At 35.4% G+C, this 23,819-nt stretch overlaps 2 protein-coding genes across 2 annotated transcripts in view; one reads left to right on the top strand and one right to left on the bottom strand.

Moving 5' to 3' along the window:
• CCDC66 (coiled-coil domain containing 66) overlaps positions 1-7,135 on the top strand; it is a 72,297-nt gene extending 65,162 nt beyond the window's left edge. The window contains exons 15-19 of the mRNA XM_081105972.1: positions 3,118-3,608; positions 4,196-4,236; positions 4,930-5,165; positions 5,376-5,494; positions 6,869-7,135. Of these exons, the coding sequence (XP_080962098.1) occupies positions 3,118-3,608; positions 4,196-4,236; positions 4,930-5,165; positions 5,376-5,494; positions 6,869-6,961 (980 nt within the window). The 3' untranslated portion in view covers positions 6,962-7,135. The remainder of the gene's footprint in view (positions 1-3,117; positions 3,609-4,195; positions 4,237-4,929; positions 5,166-5,375; positions 5,495-6,868) is intronic.
• A 923-nt stretch (positions 7,136-8,058) lies between these two features.
• Positions 8,059-23,819, bottom strand: part of TASOR (transcription activation suppressor) — a 61,862-nt gene continuing 46,101 nt past the window's right edge. The window contains exons 18-25 of the mRNA XM_081105971.1: positions 22,632-22,691; positions 16,638-17,563; positions 13,205-13,327; positions 12,169-12,328; positions 11,604-11,712; positions 9,939-10,117; positions 9,572-9,736; positions 8,059-8,991 (exon numbers count right to left, since the gene is read on the bottom strand). Coding sequence (XP_080962097.1) covers positions 8,936-8,991; positions 9,572-9,736; positions 9,939-10,117; positions 11,604-11,712; positions 12,169-12,328; positions 13,205-13,327; positions 16,638-17,563; positions 22,632-22,691 — 1,778 coding nt within the window. The 3' untranslated portion in view covers positions 8,059-8,935. The remainder of the gene's footprint in view (positions 8,992-9,571; positions 9,737-9,938; positions 10,118-11,603; positions 11,713-12,168; positions 12,329-13,204; positions 13,328-16,637; positions 17,564-22,631; positions 22,692-23,819) is intronic.

The following is a 23,819-nucleotide window of genomic DNA, read 5'->3' as shown; positions in this document are numbered from 1 at the left end:
CCTGGATAATATTCTGTGTGCACTCAAGAAAAATGTGCATTCTGTTGCTTTTGGTTAGGCTGTTTTGTATATATCTGTGAATTACATCTGGTGTAACATTTCATGTATGGTCAATATTTTCTTATTGATTTTCTGATGTAAGTGGGGGTATTAACATCTATTATTACATTGCTATTTCCCCCTTTATGTCTGTTAATAATTGCTTCATATATTTATGGGTACATAAATATTTATGCATTATATCCTCTTGTTTGATTGACCTTTTTATCATTATATAATGTCCTTCTTTTATCATCTCTTTACTTTTAGTTTGTGTGTGTCTTTACATCTGAAGTGAGTCTCTTAAAGTCCTCCCTTATCCACATATTCACTTTACGTTCTGTTAACTTTGATTAACTGTGGTGCAAAAATTTTATATGAAAAATTCCAGAAAGAAACAATACATTTTTAATTGCATGCCATTCTGAGTGGTATGATGAAATCTTGTACTGTCCCACCTAGGACATGAATCATTCTTTTGTCCAGGAAACCTACTCTGTATCTGTGTGCTACCTTCTCATTAGTCATTTTGTTATCAGACACATAGGTCAATGGAACAGAATAAAGAACCCTTTAGTTACTTGTAAATTTAAAATTCTAATCATAAGTTAAAGTCTTTGCAAGGTGGTTGTTCAATTGTTTATATAGTACCGCTGTGCTAGCTGAGCACATCACTGAATATTAAAATTTAACTAGTGGCCCGGTGCACAGATTCTTGCACACTGAAAGGAAATTAATTAGAAGAAATATTTTAATATCACTATTCGCCCTTTCTCTATAATAGAATGTCAGAGATGAAAGAAAATTAGTAAAATATATATGAAAATAATAAATTGATAAACAACATTATAATAACAAAGACATGATATAAAAACATTGATAAAAACAATGACTGATAAAGTGATTAAACTTATTCTAATATCTCCCTGTATACCACATTAAGAGTAAAAACACTTTGAGTGCTTGACTAATTTCCCTTGTGATGAAGTATTTACAACTTTAATGTCACACGCTGTTCGAACTTGAGAGAAAGCAACATTATAACTGACCATGTCCGAAAACTTGTTCAGGTAGGAATATTCCTACTCTGTCTAGATTGGCACCAGCGAGTGCTTTATATGTATCGCACACACACGAGTCAACATTTATTTTTAAATTGCCATTGCACGTCATATGTACCAGTCAGACAGACATACAATAGGTAACTTAGCCATATATATATATATATATATATATATATAGAGAGAGAGAGAGAGAGAGAGAGAGAGAGAGAGAGAGAGAGAGAGAGAGAAAATTTTCAGTATCTCTTTTTCTTGAGTGGTGAAACTTTTCCTGTTTTTTAGAATGGAAAAAAGTGAAAGGTTGTATGTGATTCAGCAATGATCTGCAGGGAAAGCACAATGGTACGTGAGATATGAGATAAGAACTTAAACTGGTTAACTGCCACACTATTTTGAATTTAAAAATGCCCATCACTTGAGTCTATAGATGCTTATGGCATATGAATGGTAAAAGAACATGAAATGCAACGTGACTTTATATCAACAACAACATTTCCCTAAAAATTTGGTTCCAAGAGAGGAGTTCTTTTCCCCCAGTTCCTCTGGAATGAAAACTGAAGGATATTTTCCAGATCCTTTTATTTTTATGTACTTTGCTAATTTCAAACCAAGAAAACTTCACCTCACAAGATATTTTTTACATTGCTTTTGATGAAAAGTTTGTCAGTTACCGTTGATAGAAAAAAATGTAGACTTTCTCTCAGAAGTATACTTAAGTATATAAGATGGTATTACATATGGTGTTTATATATTCAAGTGAAAGCCAAGACAATCCTGTGGGGTTTTGTTTAAAAAATATGGTCTAAAAGAAAACGGTCTATATTATGTGATGCTACGAATGAATCATACGAAGTTCTGATATATAGTATAACATAATCAAGAGTGGGGAACATCCGGCCTGCAGATTGTATAAAGCCTTGCCAAGGCATTAGGGATGAGTTAATTACATGTTTGACCAAATATAGCAGACTAATTTTTAAGTTGATTATTTGTATGGCCTACGAATGTTATAATTATCCAAATGGCCCTTGGCAGAAAAAAGATTGCCCACCCCTGGCATAGATGATCCACTTGTTTGAGAATCCTAGGGTGGGTGAACAAATTTAGAGACGGAAAGTGGAGTGGAGCTTGCTGGGGCTGGGAGAGTGTATGAAATGGGAGATTCTGCTTAGTGGGTACAGGGTTTCTGTTTGGGGTGTTGAAAGTTTCTAAAATTGTGTGGCATTGAAGGTGTGCTTGATGCCACTGAACTGTACACTTAATGGTTTAAAAGCTCAGCCACAGGCTCAGTGGTTGAGTTTTGACCTATGAACCAGGTGGTCACGGTTTGATTCCCAGTGTGGAAGGAGGAAGCCGATCATTAATTCTTTCTCATCATTGATGTTTCTATCTCCTTTTTCCTTCCTCTCTAAAATCAATAAAAATAGATTTTTTAAAATGGTTTAATGGAGGAAATTGGAACCCTTGTGCATTATTGGTGGGAATGTAAAATGGTGCATACAGAAAATCATGTGATCTAGGAATTCTTTTATACCTGCAAGAACTGGAAAGTAAGATCTCTAAAAGATATTTGGACACCCATATTCATAGCAGTGTTATTAACAATGGAAACAACCTATGTGTCCCTTGACAAATGAGTGGATAAACAAATGTGGTGTACAGTGTATTATTGAGCCTTAAAAAGGGAAGAAATTCTGACACATTCTACAACATGGATAAACTTTGAGGACATTATGCTAAGTGAAAAATAGCCAGTCACAAAAAGACAAATACTGTGTGACTACTTACATGAGGCACTTAGTAATAAAATTCATAGAAACAAGTAGAATGGTGGTTGCCAGGGACTCTGAAGTGGGAGGAATGGGGAGATATTTAATGGGTATAGAATGTGTTTTAAGAATTTTAAGAAAAACATTTTAGGAGGCAGTAATACAACAATTATTAATTTTAAAATGGTAAATCTTGTTAGGTATATTTTAACCACAATTTTAAGAATCATATTAAGCTCTTTTTTCAGATGACTTAAATATTGCAATATTCACCAGCGCAGAATCACAGTGTGGATCAGTAATGGAAAGGGAAATTATACATTGTTCATCTCCCGAGATTCCTGCAGAATTTAATGAACAGTTTAACACTCAGAAAAAACAAGAACTAAGAAGTCAGAATAAAGGAGCCAACTTAGAAAAAGAAAACAGTTGGTGTAATGACCAGTGTAGTCAGTTCACAAGAACAGAGAAACAAACAAAACATATGAAGAAATGTTCTAAAAGACCTGAATGGAATATAAATAAACCACTCAAAGGGTATATTCCAGCATCAGGAAAGTACCCTAAACAGCTTCAAAAGCAGAGAGAAGAAAAAAAAGTAAGAAGGCAAATGGAACTGCTACATTTAGTAGAAAGAAATAATCCTGGAAACCTCTCTCAAAACAGAGGCACTTCACCAGTTCTTCATTCATCTCATCAAGACACAGAGCCAAAGTTCAGGTGGCATTTAGTCAAAAAGGTAAAGAAAGCTCTTCTATCTTAAAATATATTTAAGAACATGTACTGATGTTCTAGATTGAAAACACAGTTCCCCACATGCATGTTTTCACAAGGCTGTTTCTATGTCTGAACTGGAGTTGGTTTACACTGGGGGATGGCAAACTATGGCCCATGGGCAAATCCATCCTGCTGCCAGCTTTTGTAAATAAAATTGTTGATACACAGCTATGCTTATTCTTTTATGTATTACTTTGGCTGGCTTCACACAACAGCTGCTATTTATAGTAGTTGAAACAGAGATCACATGGCCTAGAAAGGCAAGTGTTTACTATCCGGTCCTTTATAGAAAAAGTTTACCCTTAAACCTTATATAGATTAAAGCTGTTCTTTATTCAAATACCCATTCAGAACTTATGATCCATATAGACAGAGGATAATTTATAAAATCAGAAAATAATGGATTGGTTCTGACTCTGGAAAATTTCAAAGTCCATCTAGTATCTTTTATCCAAATATTATCCTTAGATTTTTTTCAACAAATAAACACAAAGTATTGTGGAAACATGCAAATACTATTACTATTTTCTGCATTTATCCATCTTTTAGGAAGAAGAACCTCTGAAAATTAATTATTTCAGCAAAGAAAGGTATGTTATGAATAGATTGATTTCCATAGTTAGTACTGTGTATGTGGTACAAGAGATACAACATATTTGCTCAAAATATAGGTGAGGTCAAGTATATATGTATTTGAAGACAGAAACAGGAAAGTGTGATTTTGAGGTGAGGAATAGGGTTTAAGGGAAAGGGTAGCTGGCATTTAAAATTACCTAGATTTTGAAGGCTAAGTTGGATTGGGTTTAGGTATGTAAACAAGTGTCAATCTAAGACATTCTGCTTGGATTGTGTGGGGGGAGGGAAGAAATGACTGGTGTGAATAATGAAAAATTCAGTTAACCAATGAGAGATTTATAACTTAGAATTTTTATGTCTGTATGTAAGAAATAGCTGGTTCAGAGTTGTCTCAGAATGTGGCTCTAACAGCAAGTTTAGGTCAGATGTAAGTATATTACTTTATGATGAATTGAGATACATTAGAATTAAATAACCTAGTGTTGACCCCTAGGATCTAGTAGTTTAATCCCTATCCCACTCCACCTCCAGGAGAGTATACATATCTTTAGCAAGTACTATTAACAACTCAAATTAATCCCGTTCTGTTTCTAAAGGTGTTATAAGTACATTTAGGCTAAATTGAAATGTAATAAAGATTAGGTATGGTTAATCTGAAATATACAATTTACATTGGTCCTTATGCTTTTTTTTTTTGAAAAATACAGGTGTCAATCACCACCAGTTCCTGTGATGAAAAACAGAACTCAACAGACACTGAAAAAGAGTAATTACGAAAGAGAGGATCTGATCTCAGGAGGCAATCAAACAGAGTTATCACCCAGGATTTCTGAACCATCTCATTTTATTCCCTATGTTCGAACCAATGAGATCTATTACCTTGATCCAGATGCGCCATTGTCTAGGCCTCTAACCCAGGATCCTCAGTATCAAAATCCACATAGTAAGTATTCTCCCCTTTAATTGTAAATTCAAAATTGGTATTCCTATCCTAGAAAGTATCTTAAGGTTTGCCCAAGTTTTTTGAGGTCCATTATTGAATTTTGCTTGGTGCTTTCCTAGGATATAAATTCATTATGAATCCTTAGAATATATTATAGCATAGTGCTATATATATCATAGAAATGTTTTTGTCATTTTCATCTGGCTTTAGATTGTGACCAAGAACGACAGCTATCTGACTTGGACAGGGACCCACTTCTTAATCCTAACTTGGTGAAAAACAGGGATAGACAGCAAGCAATCCTAAAGGGACTATCAGAACTGAGACAGGTATGAACTTTTATCAAGTGTGGATGTGACTTTTCTGTGTCTGGCTGTGTTGGGATGACTGTTTTACCAAATGCCAGGTTGGTTACATGATTTATGTGACTGCATCCGTTAAAAATCATTATCTACAGGGATGGAGAAAAAGTAGGTTTATAGTCTATATTTTTGTATTATTTTCTATAAGAACTGTAAAACTACTTTAGCCCCACCCTATATATGTTATTCTTGAATTGAAACAACTTTCAGTTTGCTTCACTTAGCCATGCTTTAAGAATTTCCAGCATCAAATAATGATACAGTTCAAATATTAAGACATTTTTATTGAATGAAAAACAAATTCATACATTGTAAGACATGACCAATCAATAAGGCCCTAAAACCAAAGGCAGAAAATAAATATACAATTATGGTATAAGAGATTCTTAGAAATGCAGTTCACACTTTTAAAAAGTGGATGTGTTGGCAGTGTTTAGAATTGAACATTGACACAAGTCCCAAAGAATAGAATGCAATATGAAATTATATGTATAACCTTACTCAGACTACTTTTTATCCCAGACCAATTACTGTGAATTTTAATCTTTCTTAGGTAAAAATAAAAATCACTATTTAAGCCTATAATTTTTCTCCATCAGTTAGCTTTAAAAAAAAAAAAAAGGCTCACAAAATTTTTTCTGCTGTTTTGATTCACAGTGTGCCTTTTGTATTTGGGGAAAATACACTGCCATTTTAGGAATGCCTTTTTCCATGTTAAGTCATTTATCAGCAATGCCTCTTGCATTGCAAATTGGTGATTCAAGTATTGCTTACTAGTTCTTTCTGTAGACCTAGAAAATAATCCTTACTAACACAGGATTATGAAGAAAACTGTTTTGTTTGGTTTCATACAGATTTAGATTTTTTACCTAACACAACTTTGTGGAGAAAGGTCAGGATGAAGGAATATGATGTACACATTCATCCCCATATTATTTCAGCAGGGTTTTGTATTAGCACTAATGTTAGTGCAGGCAAGATAAACACTAGGCAGTGATGGCGAACCTTTTGAGCTCGGCGTGTCAGCATTTTGAAAAAACCCTAACTTAACTCTGGTGCTATGTCACGTATAGAAATTTTTTGATATTTATTTTATATATTTAAATGCCATTTAACAAAGAAAAATCAACCAAAAGAGTTCACGTGTCACCTCTGACACGCGTGTCATAGGTTCGCCATCACTGCACTAGAGCATTTGGCGGACAGAAAGGGGGGAATTTCAGCCCCATAAATATATTGACTTTAAGAATAAAGTCATCCCTATTTGTTTCTATACTAAAAATATAATCTTCAAATATTGTAATAGCTACACACCTTACTAACATATTGATGTGATTTCAGGGCCTTCTCCAGAAGCAAAGGGAGTTGGAAACTAATCTCATGCCTTTAGCTGCCAATCAAGAAGATAACTTTAGTTCTTCATTTTCAAGATAGAAAATCAAATCCTTCACATTTGTCTTCCAAATTATAAAATGTCCTCGTTGCTTAACTGTATTTTTTCAAATAGATTTATTTTTAAATGCTTATTTAAAATTTGTATATTCTGTAGTAAAATGCTGTATATGTATACATAATAATTTTTTAACAATAAAACACTTTTCTGCTCTGTCACAATCTGGGTATTAAGTCCTATAAAAACACATTCCTACTTACCTTAACACAGCCTGGAGTCTGTAATCTGTTAATAGACAATTTTGTTCCACACTTTTTAAATACCTATGTATTTTGCTCTATAAAACATTTAAAGGTCTTCTTTTGAAGTGCCAAAGGAAAAGTCTGGTTTAATAGATCCCAACTTTCACAAGTTTGCATTAGTAATGGGGAGGCAGTTATTGGCAATAGCTGTGGGTTTAAAATTTGTCTCCACCACATTATCTGTGAATTTAAAAAGTTATTTTAATCTAGCATTAAAGTACTTACCACCTCAAAAAGATACTTCTTTTCTAAGACTACCAGTTTATAAATTTATAGGCAAAGGGTTTGTTCCAAATTGTCCAGTGCCTTTAATAAACCTATTTTTTGAAATTGAATTAGGGTAAGTCAAGGGTCACATAAGCACTGGAAATAATTACCAAGTACTCTAAAATAATAGGTTGACCAGAATTTTAGCAACATGCCAGAAGATAAAAAATAATGCTGCCTGGTATTAAGGCCTAAGTCTTATGTACATAGTTTATAATCTAAAAATGAAACGGAATTGTTAGATAAATCTTGAGGTATTGAGCCAAAATCCTGTAAATATTAGTATCACTGGCTTATACCTGTGTAAAAACACTATACAAAAGCTTAAGTGAAAATAAATACAATAGTTGATACATCATTTCAGCAAAAGTAGTTGGTATCATCTAACAATAGAGGAAAGCCATTGCTGTTCACTATCCTTTTGCAAACACCTTGTTTAATATATAAAAGACTTCAATTTGAAGCCAAAGTACAGATAACATACAAACATAAAACTTAAAAAGTGCCAACATGAGATAATTCAAGTACAATATATGTTAAAAATATATATATATATTTATTTCAATTTTCATATGCTTTAACTGTAACAGGCCATCATGATTTAAATAAGAGGGGGAAAAACATTTGAGAAAGGACAGAAACCTCTTGCTTAAAGAATGAAATATAAATTGTTAATTCACTTTTAAGAAACAGAAAAAAAGTCCATTAACAACCTATGTAAAAAAAAGTTAACTGTAATTATTTCTCTTTTGAAGATGGCCTGCAAAATCATTTTTCCCCCAAGCTTTCAGTATAAGCAGATAAAAAGTAATTTTCACTTTCTTGAGACTGACTCGATGAAAGGGCATATGGTGTTCCCAAAAATGTCTGGTGAGTGAGAACATTAAAATGACTACACTGATGGGACATATTTAATTGATTTTGATAAACCTGAAAGTTGCTATATGAATCCTGTTCAGCTGAATTGTTGTTCTGTCCTTCAGAGCTTGCAACAACAGAAGCTCTCTCTTCAGAATCAATTTGATAAGTCTTATCTTCTAATAAACTTTTTTGCACGTCAAGAGACGATTGCAACTCAATTTGAATATTCTTATTTTGATCTGTTCCACGTGATCCTTTGGTCTCTTTCGCCAATATTTCTGAACTGCTGTACACTTCTATTTTTGAGATTTCATCCCCTGAATCCAGAGACATATCCTCTTCATCCTTTTCATCGTTTTCTAAAAGAGCTACATTTAAAAAACAAAAAGTCCTACTCTATTGAAATACACAATTTAAATTTTAAAATTATACACTACTCACACAATATAATGCGTCAGGGTCTGCAAGTCCACAATCCCTTAAATCTTGGTCTTCTGCCACAAGTTCACTTAGTCACAACACTCACACTAGGTGTGAATGTCCAGATAATCCGATGCTAAAAGCTTCTGCGAAATGTGTTCACGTTTAATGTTGGGAAATCCCAACTCCCAGCTCCAAAGGGGTTAATGTCAAAACAGCATCTAAAGTTATACGGTAATTCAGTATTTGACAAGACAAATACAAAATAAAAATTCTGACATCTAGCTTCACTGGATTACTAAACTGGTTAGCTCTATCAAATGATCTCTGCTTTTCATCAAAAACAAAAAGGCATCTTTTACATAAAACCTGGAACCAAAGCAGAGGCCATTAATGGCATGAAAGACTAAAGCTATGGATATCCCTACTACTTTGTATTAAATTACTTTGTACACCTGGGGATATTTAGTACCCCAATGCCAAATCCCCACTTCTGGTGTCCTTTTAAAAAATATAACCCCTTCGCTGACAACAGCAGCCAATAAAGCTTACAATACCTCAAAGAGAAAATGCCTACTTTATAGTGTGTAGTCCACAGAAACGAACAGCTTGTATTGACTACTGTATAATAAATGAGATTTTGTGTATACTAAAAATGATAAATTCATTGAAACACTTCCCTGAAGCTGTTTACCTGTGGTGTGAGTGGTTTCAAAATAGGCATCTCATCATATGAAAAGAGTGAAACCATTCCTCTTTTTCTGTCTGCCTTAAAGAAAAGGAAAACGACTAAAACATTACCTGACTGCGACTCAAGAGTCTCATTAGCACCAAGCAGTGGAAGGTTTTCTTCTGTGACTGAGTTGTGATAGCCCACGAGATTTTTAAAGTTTTGCATAAAAGCTTCAGCAGATGCAACTACTATTCCGCTATCTGTATAACTGGAGGGCATCTGGATATTCTTTTCTAAATTAAAAAGAAAATGTTCTGAGTGTAAAATACTTAAAAATGTGCATGGACAAATGATGCCTCCTCCCAGCCCTCCTAAAATTCTTTCCACCACCCTTATCAGAATCATAGCTTAGCAATCAATACCCACTATGGCCCCACAAAATCCTTTCATCTACATTCTTATATTACTAGCAGAAAGCTGAAGACCACTGCTTACCTGTTAAAAAGACTATGTGTCGTTGCTGTATATTCTGCGCCTGAAGTCTGATAAGGCAGTCCAATTCTGGAGCATTTCGTGTTTGTGAATCACAATTGTGGTAAGACAAAATTTCAACCAGATGTTTCTTCTGATAGACATTCAGAAGCGTCAACAGACTTAGAGCTTTAGCATTCAACCTGTGAAATTAAGTAGTTCAGTATCTCCTAAAATTTACTGTGGAAGTTTCTGCTTCAAATTAAAACTATAATCTCTAACTTGAGGCAACTAATGACAACTGCATTGCTTAGCCCACTGCCTGATAAAGGGGTGCTTCTTAGGGAAGAGAGCAGCAATTGTGCAAACCACATGTAAAGTTCAGGGGCTTTCTCTGCAGGCAAAGCTTGAGGGCCAGCTATTCAGTGTAGACTAAAATCCCAACCAGTCACTTATTAAGTAACGAATTTACAGTTTTTATTTTCCCCAATTTAGAACTTTAGTGAAGGCATAAATGGGTAACAAAAAAAATAAATGAACAATAAGTAGTACAAAAGACTGACTACTGTCAGGAACAGGATGGTATTAACTTTGTACAAGTTAGAACTTTGGGCCTCATGAGGTACTGCTATCTGTTATGTAAAGATAAGATTTGAAGGTAAAACAAGCTTTTAAAACGTGAATTACTACCGCCAGGCTGGGTGGCTTCAGTTAGTTGGCATGTTGTCTCCTACACCAAAAAGGTTGCAGGTTCAATTGGTCAGGTCACATGCCTAGGCTGTGGGTTTGATCTCTGGTTGGACCACATATGGCAGCCAACCAATCCATGTTTCTCTCCCCCCGTCCCCGCCCTCCCCGTTTCTCTCCCTCTAAAATCTGTGAAATTAAGTATTCTCAGGTGAGGATTAAAAGAAAAAAAAAATTACTATCAAAAGTTAAATACTTTAAAATTATTTAAGCATAAATTTCCCTAAGTGTGTACCATGGAATATCAATAAATATTAGAAATATTTTGTGGTCTAAGTTTAAGAAATGCTGGTTGACAAAATGTAAAACAGAATTCTTAACTACAGAGTTGGTCAGATCCTTACATATGTGAATACATTGTATGGACTCTCTAGTAGTAAGATACAGGATCCCAAACTCATCTGATTACATAATTGTTTGTGGAGCCTCCCGAAGTGATTGTTGCTCCAAGGTTCACACTTTGAAAAGTGACTTCTGGCCATGTAGGTGATTAGGACATAAGTGAATGTCCTGATCACAAATCCCCATATCATGTTGAGACCAATCCTTGTCTCAGTTAAGTGAGCTGTTATTAAATTATCAGCCTAAGGTAACCCTCAAATGGGAGAAAGCCTGATTTAGTTAGCATACACACTTCAGTAAAAACAATAAAGACTACTGATTATTTCATTTTGATTATTATTCAAAACCCCCAAGTAGCAAAGATTAAACCAATTTTACCTATATACATAACTAGAACTAAAAGCAAACTTCTACCTAAACAGTATCACTTGCAAATAGGCTAGAATAATTTAGTATCACATTCCCTTATGGCTGGTTAAGGAAAAACTGAACAGCATCCATAATCTATAAACACAGAAATTCAGAAAGAAATTTTGTCAACATCCACATGCACAAAATGTTAAGTCAACAACCATCATATAGTTTTTTTTGAAATCTTACCTTCCCAGTTCCTTAAGTTTTTTCTGAAATTTACAGTGGACTTTCCATTGCCATTTTCCTTCTGGAGTACTAAGTTCTTCGAGGAATGTCAAAAAATTTTTAAGGTTCTCTGTTAGAGATAATGAAGTTGATTTTAAATTCAATAAATTACAATCATCCAAACTTAATTACAAAAGAAGTGTCTGGTGATATTGTTTAGAAACACCTACATTCCTAAGTAGTATTTTCTTTCCCTCCCTCACCTCTAAAGACACATTTTTATATTCTCTTTTAGATCTAAGAACATCACATCTACACATTATAAAAAAGAACATGTTGATAACAATAAACCAGAAGTAATCCAAGTGCAGTAGAGAGCCTTGCTTGGTTAGATCAAATTTAGAGGAAATTATTTGTAAAGACTAAGAATGAGGAATTTGAGGTAAAAAGCTCAAGAAAATGAATGGAAATGTACTAGTTATCTGTGATTGGCTGAATGGATAATACATAAACAAATGTGAGTCATTATTGAGAAAAACTTAGGAAAGACAGAAGTTACATGCTCAAAAGAATGCATAAATCTTACCAATTGTGATAACTTCTGGATTTAGAATGGATTCATCGGACACAATAAAACCTCCAGATATAAATAATTCATTGTATGTATGATTTTTAACATCATCCAGACTATCAACACCAGCAAAACTAACACAAGGGAGCTTCTTTAAAGTCACCAGGCCAGGTACCTATTTAAGTAGCAAAATAAAAACAGAAATAAGGACAGACAAGGGAATGAACTGACCCTAGTGTGAAGTAACCTACAAGAGAAGCCTTAACAAAATGCACCATGACTAACCTAAGCCAAGCACAAAATAATATTCCCAACATTATTTCCAAATATATAAACCAAGATTTATGTAATGGGTACCTACCATGACTAGAGAACACTCTAAGGAAAAGGCACAATAGATCTGAAACACAATTAAAAATGCTAACTTGTCTGGCCCTGTGAGTACAATCAGAATTCAAATGACAGCAAGAACCTACATACTGAACAGTTAGGAAAGGCTTCAAAGGGCAGCAGGACTTGAGAGAGGCTCAAAAGACTAAATGGGTATGCATGCACATAAGCATAACTAATGGATACAGACACTAGGGGGGTGAGGGCACCAGTGGGGGGTGGGGGAACAATGAGGGCATAAGGACATATATGTAATACCTTAACCAATAAAGAATTAAAAAAAAAAGGGCTAAATGGGATACCTCCAAATCCAAGGGATAACGGCCAGTTTGGCAAAGGGGGTAAAATTGGGTTTTACCTGGGACATACAAATGAAGAGAGGACAACAATATAAAGAGAGTCAGCAGACTTGAGTGACATAGAAGGCCTGTGATGTGCTGCCATTTAAAATTTTGCAGGGGGACAGACTTGAATCTCACAAGCTGATTCACAGAAGGGTTGTTTAGGACTCAAGCCCTAAATATCCAAACCTCAAGTTTTATCTCCTCTAAAGCTTATGAGGATATTTTTAAAATAAACAGTTTTAGTTTCAAAGGCAGTAAGATTCTATAATAAGGATGTTTTTGTAACCAAAATAAGTGATAAATTTGACTTAATGTACCTTGTGGATGAAGCCTGCAATGTCTTCATTTTGAATAATAATTAATAGTTTATCTAATTTTGATCTTCTTTCCAAAAACTGTTCTGGATGACATTCTGTATTGCCTAACTTGATAAGATATTCCTGTTAAGAAAAGAAAACTAAATCAACATTACAAAGCTCTTTTGCAAGCATCCATTTAACAGAACTGCAAAATAAACTGATAAACTTAAGCTAGATCCAAGGGCCGCAGTGATCATCAAGTCTGCTCTTACTGAATCTAAAGCTCAGAGCTTGAATGGTCACAGTCACATGTTACAGTGCTATGCAATCAAAGCTAAGTAAATGCCAGTGTACAAACAATGGATTAGCCCAGGTTCTTAACCCAGCTCCACTACTTATTCTGGGCAACCCAGAGTCCAATCATTAACCATTTCCTCACTCCCATTTTCCTTTTCTTTCAAAGCAGGCCCTTGGTTATCTGCAGCCATGTTATTGGTATACTCCCTCCTTCAGAGTTACAAACCCCTTTTCTGACCACTGTAGCTCATTTAATTCACAACATTCCCAAAATCTTTCATAAGGAGCTTCAGGACGTACAATGGTATTCATACTATAATTAGTCATGCCTGTCCAGTTTACACCTTCGAGCAAAATAGACTCCCATCTAATACCTCCCTCCATGCCGATGACATGGTACTACTACCTTTCAAAGGACACAAGGCAGTAGGTTCAGGCAGAGCTCCCTTTGCTTGCTGGAGGACTCCTGAACTCTGAAGCAAACTGCAGGATCCTGGAAGTCACATTCCTCATTTCACAGACACAGGAGCAAATTCATATTCTCAAGGTTGGCAGGCTAGTTAGCATAAATCTAAACCCAGCTTACCTCACAACCAGTCTACTGCTCTTTGTATCACACCCAAAGGGGCTGTTTCTATGGAGCCCCAAACTAAAGTAGATCGAAACAGTTTGGTTTTGATTTAACCTGTAAAGCTTCTGGGCAGATCTGAGAGCAGCTTACGGTCAGGTAATAAAAAGATAAATTACTATCAGGCCTGCTTATAATTTTTGGTCTTTTTACATTAAGAACTTTAAATGACAGTTCATTTTAATGTATACAGTAAACCCTCGATTTAATGGATTTTGGATTTAACGGACAAATTTTTCAGTCTGTATTGTCATGTGAAAATTAACACCCTGTTAATTTTAAAATGCTTTGAACCAAGATTTGCCTATAATTAAATTAACAGGTTATTTTTTTGTTATTAATTCATTGTTATTTTAAACAAACTTAGCGAATAGGCCTATGTTGGAAAAAAACACTGGTAATTTCACCAACATAGATATTACGTATCTACAACTACAGTATACATATTTAAATCCAAGTCACTGCTCATAAACAGTGTTCAGCAAATGATCTGTTGTCACGTAGCGTGACTTTCTGCAGCAGTTTCAACACATGCCAGTCGATGTTCTGAGGTGCGCTACGCCATGCCCCAGTAATGTGCATTTGTTTATTCTCGGTGACTAGTGAATGCAAGCATTTACTAGACCTATTCGGTATAAATTTTAAATTGCTGTAATAGAAAACATTTCTGTGAAATTAAACGTTTCACATATAGTTAATTTTAATTACACAAATGTGTCTAAGTAAAAACAGGTTAACTTGCCGTAACCAGTTTGGCTCAGTGGATAGAGCGTCGGCCTGCGGACTGAAAGGTCCCAGGTTCGATTCGGGTCAAGGGCATGTACCTTGGTTGCGGGCACATCCCCAGTAGGGAGTGTGCAGGAGGCAGCTGATCGATGTTTCTCTCTCAACAATGTTTCTAACTCTCTATCCCTCTTCCCTTCCTCTCTGTAAAAAATAAATAAAATATTTTAAAAAAACAGGTAAACTAATTTATCAATTTCTTAACATACGCATTCGGAAAACCTACTTTATTATATAACGGACTTTTGGCTTTAACAGACACCCCCTCACCCTAATTAGTCCTTTATATCGAGGTTTTACTGTACAATAACAAATCAGGTTGACTCCAGAAATCTTTAGGAAACTTAACCCTTTATTCACAGTTTTCATTCCTTGTAACATTTTTCCCAGAAATATTCCAATGGATATTGATTAAAAGAATTAAAGTTCCAATCTGATTTCCTATCAGATTTGTAAATCAGAGCTTTACCTCCCCTAAACAACAGAAATATGACTTAATCCATGCCAGAATGAATTAAAAGCATTTCCTATGTGTTATAATCAGTTTCAATTGTGGTGGGGGGAGGTGGAGTAATGCTGAGTACACTAGGCCCAGGGTTCCCATCTAGCCCCACACCAACACGCAGTTATGGCCCAAAGAGTATACCGTGCTTGGGCACATGTTGCTGGCAGTGGGAAAAAATCGAAAAGCTCTATGTTCAATCATACAAGGCAAAATGCAACCAAGGAATTGAATTCCTAATAAGTCTGGTTGCATCCTCCCAAGAAACCACCAGGAATTAAAGACACACCGAGCACTCTCTTTCATTTCCATGCTCTGTTCTCCTGGGCACACCACATGAAGCATGCTGACATCAATAGGAGATCCCCAAATTGACAAAGGCTCAGGACATAGCAGCAGCATGGAGTTTCTGGGCCACTCTAGGTTTATAAGCCACTGATTTATAGTTTCTTCTGCTTCCTCTTACAAAACAATCAGAAATTCATCATGGCAAATAAATTCCATAATTGGGAGCACATATTTAAAACCTAAGGCATTCCCTTAAGAAATTAAAATCCTACAGTTTAGTGAATTCTAATTGCTTAATATTAAACCCATAGAACTGTTTGGATATTTAATTTACACACCCATTATTACAAATATTATAGACCTATGTCTAACCCTATACACACACAAATACATGTGTTGTTGTTTTTTTAAAACCAAAAATCCCATCTACTCTGTAGCTTCAGTAGAAAAAAAACATATCTTGCAGTGAAGACTCTTTCATGACTGGGGAGTCTTTCAGGATCATAGTTTTTTGTTTTGTTTTTTTATCAATAAAGGCTATAGGGAACCTGACATAATCAGGTATCAAGAAACACCAAAATATATTATCATTAGGTTATTACTGGACAGTTTTATTTTTTTATTTGATTGATAAAACCCATGGGGTATATAATGACAATTTCCTTTTCCCCTCTGTATCTTTCCTCCCCTGTCATTAAAAACCCAAGTATGAAATATTTAAAATCTTTGAACAATTTAAAGGTATTTGCAGTATGTAACAACAGTCTTTAAACAATAATCTAAATTCTAAGATATTTACATCACAGGGTTTCAGTTTAGTTGAACTTAGTCTTTCATTCCATTCTGCATTAAATTATGAAAATATATTTAAAAAAACAAAATAATTCTTTATAGAGGTCAAACCCAACATGACAAGTTCATACAACATGACTATAAACTTCTCTTTTAGTTACCTTTATTTCTTTACAGAGCATGCTCTCTTCTTCTTCATGAATGTAAAATTTCACAGTATTTCTCTGGACATCTTTCATGATTTTAACCAAACTGTTAAATACTTCAGGTTCTAACTTGCTTATAAAATTTGAAAGAGCTGGCTGGGCAGAAATGTCTACATCACTGGGTGATTTTGTTTCTTTTTCTTCTGGTTCCTGAGCAGTATCATCAGGTACAGTATGATCAGAAGTCACCATTAGCTCTGTGGCATGGTGTGGCTGGTTCACTTCTACTTCAGTTAAACCCAAAGTTGAAGAAGAATGCTGCTCATTAGAGTTGGTGTCTTTCAAAGTATCACTACAAAGTGGTTCAAGGTGTTTACTGAAGTCACTTGAGGAAACTGGTATGACATTTCTTCCTAGAGGATTCAATGCTATCTTAGTACCAGAACCATTATGACTGACTGGTGGCAAATTCCCACCCTTGGCTGATGCTTTGATAATAATAGAATTTAGTTTCTCATGCAAGCCATCTACAAACTCCTGTACACCAGTTTTGGAAGTCTTAGAATACATGAACTCAGAAAGTCGTTTCATCTTCTCTTGTGTTGAAAAGATAGGTGTGGGAATTCTACTGACATATGAAACATTCTTTTGCTTCAAAATCTCTTCTATCTTCCTAGAAAAGAGATTGTATTCTCCTAACACTGTCCTCTCTGTGGTTTCGTTCACTGCAGGCGGCTCTGCTGCTGGCACACACTGCTCCTCCACTGTCATCACCTGACCTGTTAACACGTCCTCCTCAGTGGTGCCCTTTAGTGTGTCTGTAAATGGAGAGGATGGAAACTGGTAATCAGAACTTCTCTGTCTACTTACTACCCGGGGGTCGTTAGGAAAGGTCTCCTGTGGTGGCAGATACACCAGTGGTTCTTCTGGTGATTTCATACCTATACAGGAAGAGTTTTTTATTATAAGAGTAATTGAAAAAAAATAACATTTGAAAAAACAAACATTTCTTGAGGGGGAAAAAAGGTCATTAGAACTAATTACACATTGGAAGATAGAATAAAAATCACAAATAATGGTGTGAAATGGGCCAATTTGGCATTAATACAAGTTAAGTTATTTCTGCTTCCCTACCTTCTGACTTTAATAGACATGTTTTAATCAGGATAGTCAGCTGCAATAGATTGCTCCACCCCTATATTCTTTGCCAAGTAATGTCTACTATTGTAATACTAGAGGCCTGGTGCACAAAATTTGTGCGGGGGGGGCGGGGGGGGAGAAGGCAGGGAGGAGAGGCGGTCCCCTCAGCCCAGCCTGCACCCTCTCCAATCTGGGACCCCTCGGACATTCCTCTCACAATCCTGGACCACTGGCTCCTAACTGCTCACCTGCCTGCTTGCCTGATCACCCCTAACTGTCTGCCCCTGCCTGCCTGGTCACCCCTGCCTGACCCCACTGCCGGCCTGGTTGCCCCATGCAGCCTGCTGTTCAGTCGTTTGGTCGTCTCTCACTGCCCCCCCTTCCAGCCTGGTCGCCCCATACAGACTACTGTTTGGTCATCCATCGGGTTGTTTCGGTCGTGACCACCCCTGGCTTTTTATATATTAGGATAGTCTTGATATGAAAATTTGAGAGTAAAACAATTGAAAAAATGCCAAACTAAAATGATGGGGGAATAATGTCCAACTTAAGAGATGCATTCAAGATGTAGGATAATTAATTTTATGCTTCCAGATTATTCTCTCCTATGAAGTTGCTTAATGGATTTCCTACAATGTTAGGAACTTCAATTTATCAGGGGGAAAAAGGCTCAATAATACAGGAAGAGAACATATTTCAAAGCTGCATTAAAGAGTAACATTTTTGATAATGCTTTAAGTATTTTTATTTTGTTTCAAAATAATTTCTAGAGAAATCACAATAGCTAATATCCCATTTAAAATAAAGATGTCATTCAGCTAGTTGATGCTAATAGAATTATTTAACTTTTGACTCTTAACAACTAGTTCAACCCATACAATCATAATTCCCTCCCTGACCACAAATCCTAAATTCAAACAAAATGTTCTTGAAATTACATTTCAAAACAGGTACCCAAGTCCCTTTTTAAAAACAAGGGGAAAAGATCTTTAACAACCATTTAATATTATATTTTAGAAAAATAAAAAATTTCTGATCTTTGCCTTTAAGATTGATACTACACAATTTTATCCTTTAAAAAATTACTAATTTTTAAAAAATCTTAGCCAACATTCCATAACAAATTGCTATTCTAGTATATGGAATGGTGCCTCTAAATCAGAAAGTCCAGGTACTAGTTTTCAAAACTACAGTACTTTAAAGATACAATGAATTCCCTATTCACCTAGGTGTAGCAGCATGCCCTCTTTACACAAAATTCAGATTTTATTTTCCCACACTCATACTTATCTAAAGGTTTTAAACAGCCTCAGTAGCAGTCAGCTTGTGACATTTCTCTATCAACGCCAGTGGTTACCATGAACCACTGTAACCATTAACTGCTATAAAGGTACCAGTCTGCAGGGTAAGAAGACCATAGCAGGTTTGTAGGTGGAAGAGAAGGGGAGCAAAATATCCAATACCATGGTATGAATTAAAACTGTATAAACTGATAAATCAGAAAATTCAAGTTCCAGAAAATAACTCAGTAATACTGAATATTCTTCTTAAGTTTCAATATGGGGTCTAGTGCATATGTAAAATGTTTGTGCTAGGAGTGGAAGATATACTTTTTGAAGTATTTTTTGTACTTCTTCAATTATGTATGTCAAAATACCTGATTTGGTTAAATAAAAAGATTTTTAATTGTACCTCACAAAAAAAATGGGTTGAGGACCACCTGTAATTTAAAAATTTCTGAATCACATATTATTTTAAATGAAATAGTTGCTCCTAAAAATCTATAGCTATAGTTCAGACCTATAAACTTATTCTTGAAGGGCTATCAATAAAGGGAATTTTTAAAAGATGAAATATAACTTACGGCCCGAACCAATATGCTCAATTAATATTTGACAAAGGAGGCAAGAACATACAATGGAGCCAAGATAGTCTCTTCAATAAATGGTGTTGGGAAAATTGGACAGATACATGCAAGAAAATGAAACTAGACCACCAACTTGCACCATACACAAAAATAAACTCAAAATGGATAAAGGACTTAAATGTACGACAGGAAACCATAAAAACTCTAGAAGAATCCAAAGGCAACAAAATCTCAGACATATGCCGAAGCAATTTCTTCACTGATACAGCTCCTAGGGCACTTGAAACTAAAGAGAAAATGAACAAATGGGACTACATCAAAATAAAAAGCTTCTGCACAGCAAAAGAAACCATCAACAAAACAACGAGAAAACCCACTGTGTGGGAAAATATATTTGCCAATGTCATATCTGATAAGGGCCTAATCTCCAAAATTTATAGGGAACTCATACAACTTAACAAAAGGAAGATAAACAATTCAATCAAAAAATGGGCAAAGGACCTAAATAGACACCTTTCAAAAGAGGACATTCAGAAAGCCAAGAGACATATGAAAACATGCTCAAAGTCACTAATCATCCGAGAGATGCAAATCAAAACAACAATGAGGTGCCATCTCACACCTGTCAGAATGGCTATCATCAACAATTCAACAAACGACAAGTGCTGGAGAGGATGTAGAGAAAAAGGAACACTTGTGCACTGCTGGTGGGAATGCAGACTGGTGCAGCCACTATGGAAGACAGTATGGAGTTTCCTCAAAAAACTGAAAATGGAACTCCCATTTGACCCTGTGATCCCACTTCTAGGAATATATCCCAAGAAACCAGAAACACCAATCAGAAAGGATATATGCACCCATATGTTCATAGCAGCACAATTCACCATAGCTAAGATCTGGAAACAGCCTAAGTGCCCATCAGTAGATGAATGGATTAGAAAACTGTGGTACATCTACATGATGGAATACTATGCTGCTCTAAAAAGGAAGGAACTCTTACCATTTGCAACAGCATGGATGGAACTGGAGAGCATTATGCTAAGTGAAATAAGCCAGTCAATGAAGGAAAAATACCACATGATCTCACTCATTCATGGATAATAGAGACCATTATAAACTTTTTTTTTTTAATTTATTGCTTAAAGTATTACAAAGGGTATTACATATGTGTCCATTTTATCCTAGAGACCATTATAAACTTTTGAACAATAATAGATACAGAGGCAGAGCTGCCTCAAACAGATTGTCAAACTGCAGTGGGAAGGCCGGGGAGGGTTGGGGGGCAGGAGGTAAGGGGGTAAGAGATCAACCAAAGACTTTGTATGCATGCATATAAGCATAACCAATGGGCATAAGACACTGGGGGATAGGGGAGGCTAAGGGACTGTCTAGGGTGGGGGGGAAAAATGGACACATATGTAATACCCTTTGTAATACTTTAAGCAATAAAACAAAAAAAACAAAAAAAAGAAAAGAAATATAACTTAAATCTACCTGGGGAATTCTCCATATTAAAAAAACTCTAAACCAAATCCATTTAAAAAATGCAAATGATCACTACCTAATTTTATTTTGCACAAATTTCCCCTATATGATTTTAACTGGTAGGTTGACTTTATCATTTTTAAAATGTCTTCCTCAATTATTTAAAAGAAACATGTCAATATCCATAATAATGCATGTTTTCTATTGTTATTCAAGCATTGCAGTACACTTTGACTTTTAAGTGAAAAGGGAGTGGTATTCAGATATTTGTACTTTCAATCACAATATATGAAGATGGCATGCCAAATAAGAGGATTGCTGATGCTGATGAAGCATTTTGAAGCATAAACAAGATAGCTCCTGCTCCTAAAGAGAAAGAATTACTGATAGACACAAAACACGGGTGAATCGCACACATAATACTCAGTGAAAGACTCCAAAACAAGAGGATAGGTAGGTTCCATATATCTTAAATTCAAGAACAGGTAAAACTAACCTATGATGAAAGAAGTCAGATTTAGTGGTTACTACTAGGGGCAGGGAGAGCACTAACTAGGAAGATGCAAAAGCAAGCCTCAGGTGCTGCAAGTGTTCTACACATTGATCTGAATGTTATCACCTAAATGTACACATTTAGATCATCTTTTTCTAGGAAATATAATAGCTTTCTTCAAGAGAATCTTGAACTAAAAGTCTTTTTAATTTCCAAAAGAGAGGAATAACTGTAAAGAACTACTAAAAATCAAAAATCATTTAGCTTTCCTTCCCCCGCAAAAACCACTTAACAAGTTAAGCACCATGTCAGTCACTGGTGATTGAAACGGAAAGGAAGACAAAACAGGCTTGGTGCTTAACATGCTAAGATTTCTAAAAGAGTAAGATCAACAAAATGAAAACAAGTAAAAAAGACCCAGTACCAAACTCTAAAAAAACAAAGCCTATGACCATGCAGGGATGTTGAATTGACTGAGCTCAGACAGAAGGAAGACTCTTTTAGTTGCACCCATTGCAACTAGCTAATCATTACTACCTGTAAATGTTTCTGGAATCCAAAAGTTCCCTAATCTCTGATTTAAATTATCTGCAGAAATTAGCTTTACAATTAGAAGAATTGGGTAAAAAAATTTCAAGATTAGGAATAATGTACCTAAAGATAAATGGCTTCACCTCCATGTATTTGTATAAATTTAAGAGAAACTTAAAGACTGCTTCACATAAAATATCCTACCGAAATGGATTAAGAAAAATATTCCCAAATCATCATATCAGATAGAATTGATTGTAGGTGAAGAAAACACCTGTAATCTCTATGAATATGTAGTCACTTCTTTGAACACATTATTTATATAAGAATATTTGATAGAAATCAAGTAATGATATAAATATGATATAATCCAAATTTTCTGTAACTAGCAGAACTTAGGTTGATGCCCTATTGATAGAAGACCAGAAATACAAGTAGCAATTCTGAAAAAGGGCACAGTGGGAGGGAGGAAAAGCAAAGGGAGCCTTCTCACCTGGCATTTGTTTTTCACCACGTTTCCCCAGCTGGTCTTCTGGGCTTCTTGCATCCCCTCCTGACAGAAAGCATCCATTAGATTTGTAGACTCTCTTCAGATATGGTGATACCTATTAAGCAGCTTTGAGACAACCCCAAATGCTAACAAATCCAAGTAGTCCTTCTTTTGCCTAAAATAATCCTGAAGGCTCATTCAGAAATGGGAAGTTGCTTCCCTTTCTATTCAGGTGATGATGGAATATCAACACCTAGATATTGTGCCTTCAAATGGTTCTGAAATTAACTGTAAAGGTTAAGTTTGAGTGGGAGAAACTGACACCTTCAGCTCCCAAATGAGAAACAGTTGCCTCTCTACCATCATTTCTAGGCCTCTTACCCTCTCTGGTAAGGTACTAAGTAGAGAATGGTGCTAAGCCCAAGGAAATTCATCAAAGTTTTAGAAATTCTTCTCAGAATCCTTGTAATTCTCAGTAGCTTCTAGGTTACAAATCAATCTACTTTTTTCCCTTTTAAAGGTTAAATAAAGGTGTAGAAATGGAAAAGATGTGCCCTGAAATATTTCAAAAAATGCTTAGCTAACAAAGATGAATAAGAACTTAGAATATTAAAATTATGTACATATGTGCTCATATATGTGTTTGCACAGAGAAATTAGGATACTGCAAAATGATCTTTCAACATTTGCTAAACTATTCTTACCTCATGGTTCATTAAGCTTCCCAGAATATTTGCATTTCAGGACATTCTCCACAATGACCCAATTATGCCAAGATAATCCAATACTAAGAAATCAAATTTCTTTTAAATAGATGAACCTCAATATGACCACTTCTTTGATGACAGCTTGTTATAATGAAGCTTATAATTTGAGCAGACAGCATTTACTGGCTGTCCAAAGACCATCACTGCATCTCTGTGTCTACCTCACCTTATTAGAAACTCAATTTCTGCCAACAATTTTCATTTGGAAGTTTACATGCTAAATTCCATAGAGAGAATAAGCATGTTTTAAATCCCTATTTTTAATAGGGCTTTTTGCAGATACTTGCTGATTCTGCCCAAGAACAGTAACATTCAATAAACATTATATTGCTCAAAATAAGACACTGCAGATGTCGGAGCCAAGTAAGACAAAGCACTCACGAGTGGAATCTAGAAAAGATGAAACCTTTCATGAAACTGGTCC

This window comes from Myotis nattereri, assembly GCF_964212035.1.
Source record: "Myotis nattereri genome assembly, chromosome: 14".
NCBI classification, from domain to species: domain Eukaryota; kingdom Metazoa; phylum Chordata; class Mammalia; order Chiroptera; family Vespertilionidae; genus Myotis; species Myotis nattereri.
This window is presented reverse-complemented; position numbering and strand designations above follow the sequence as displayed.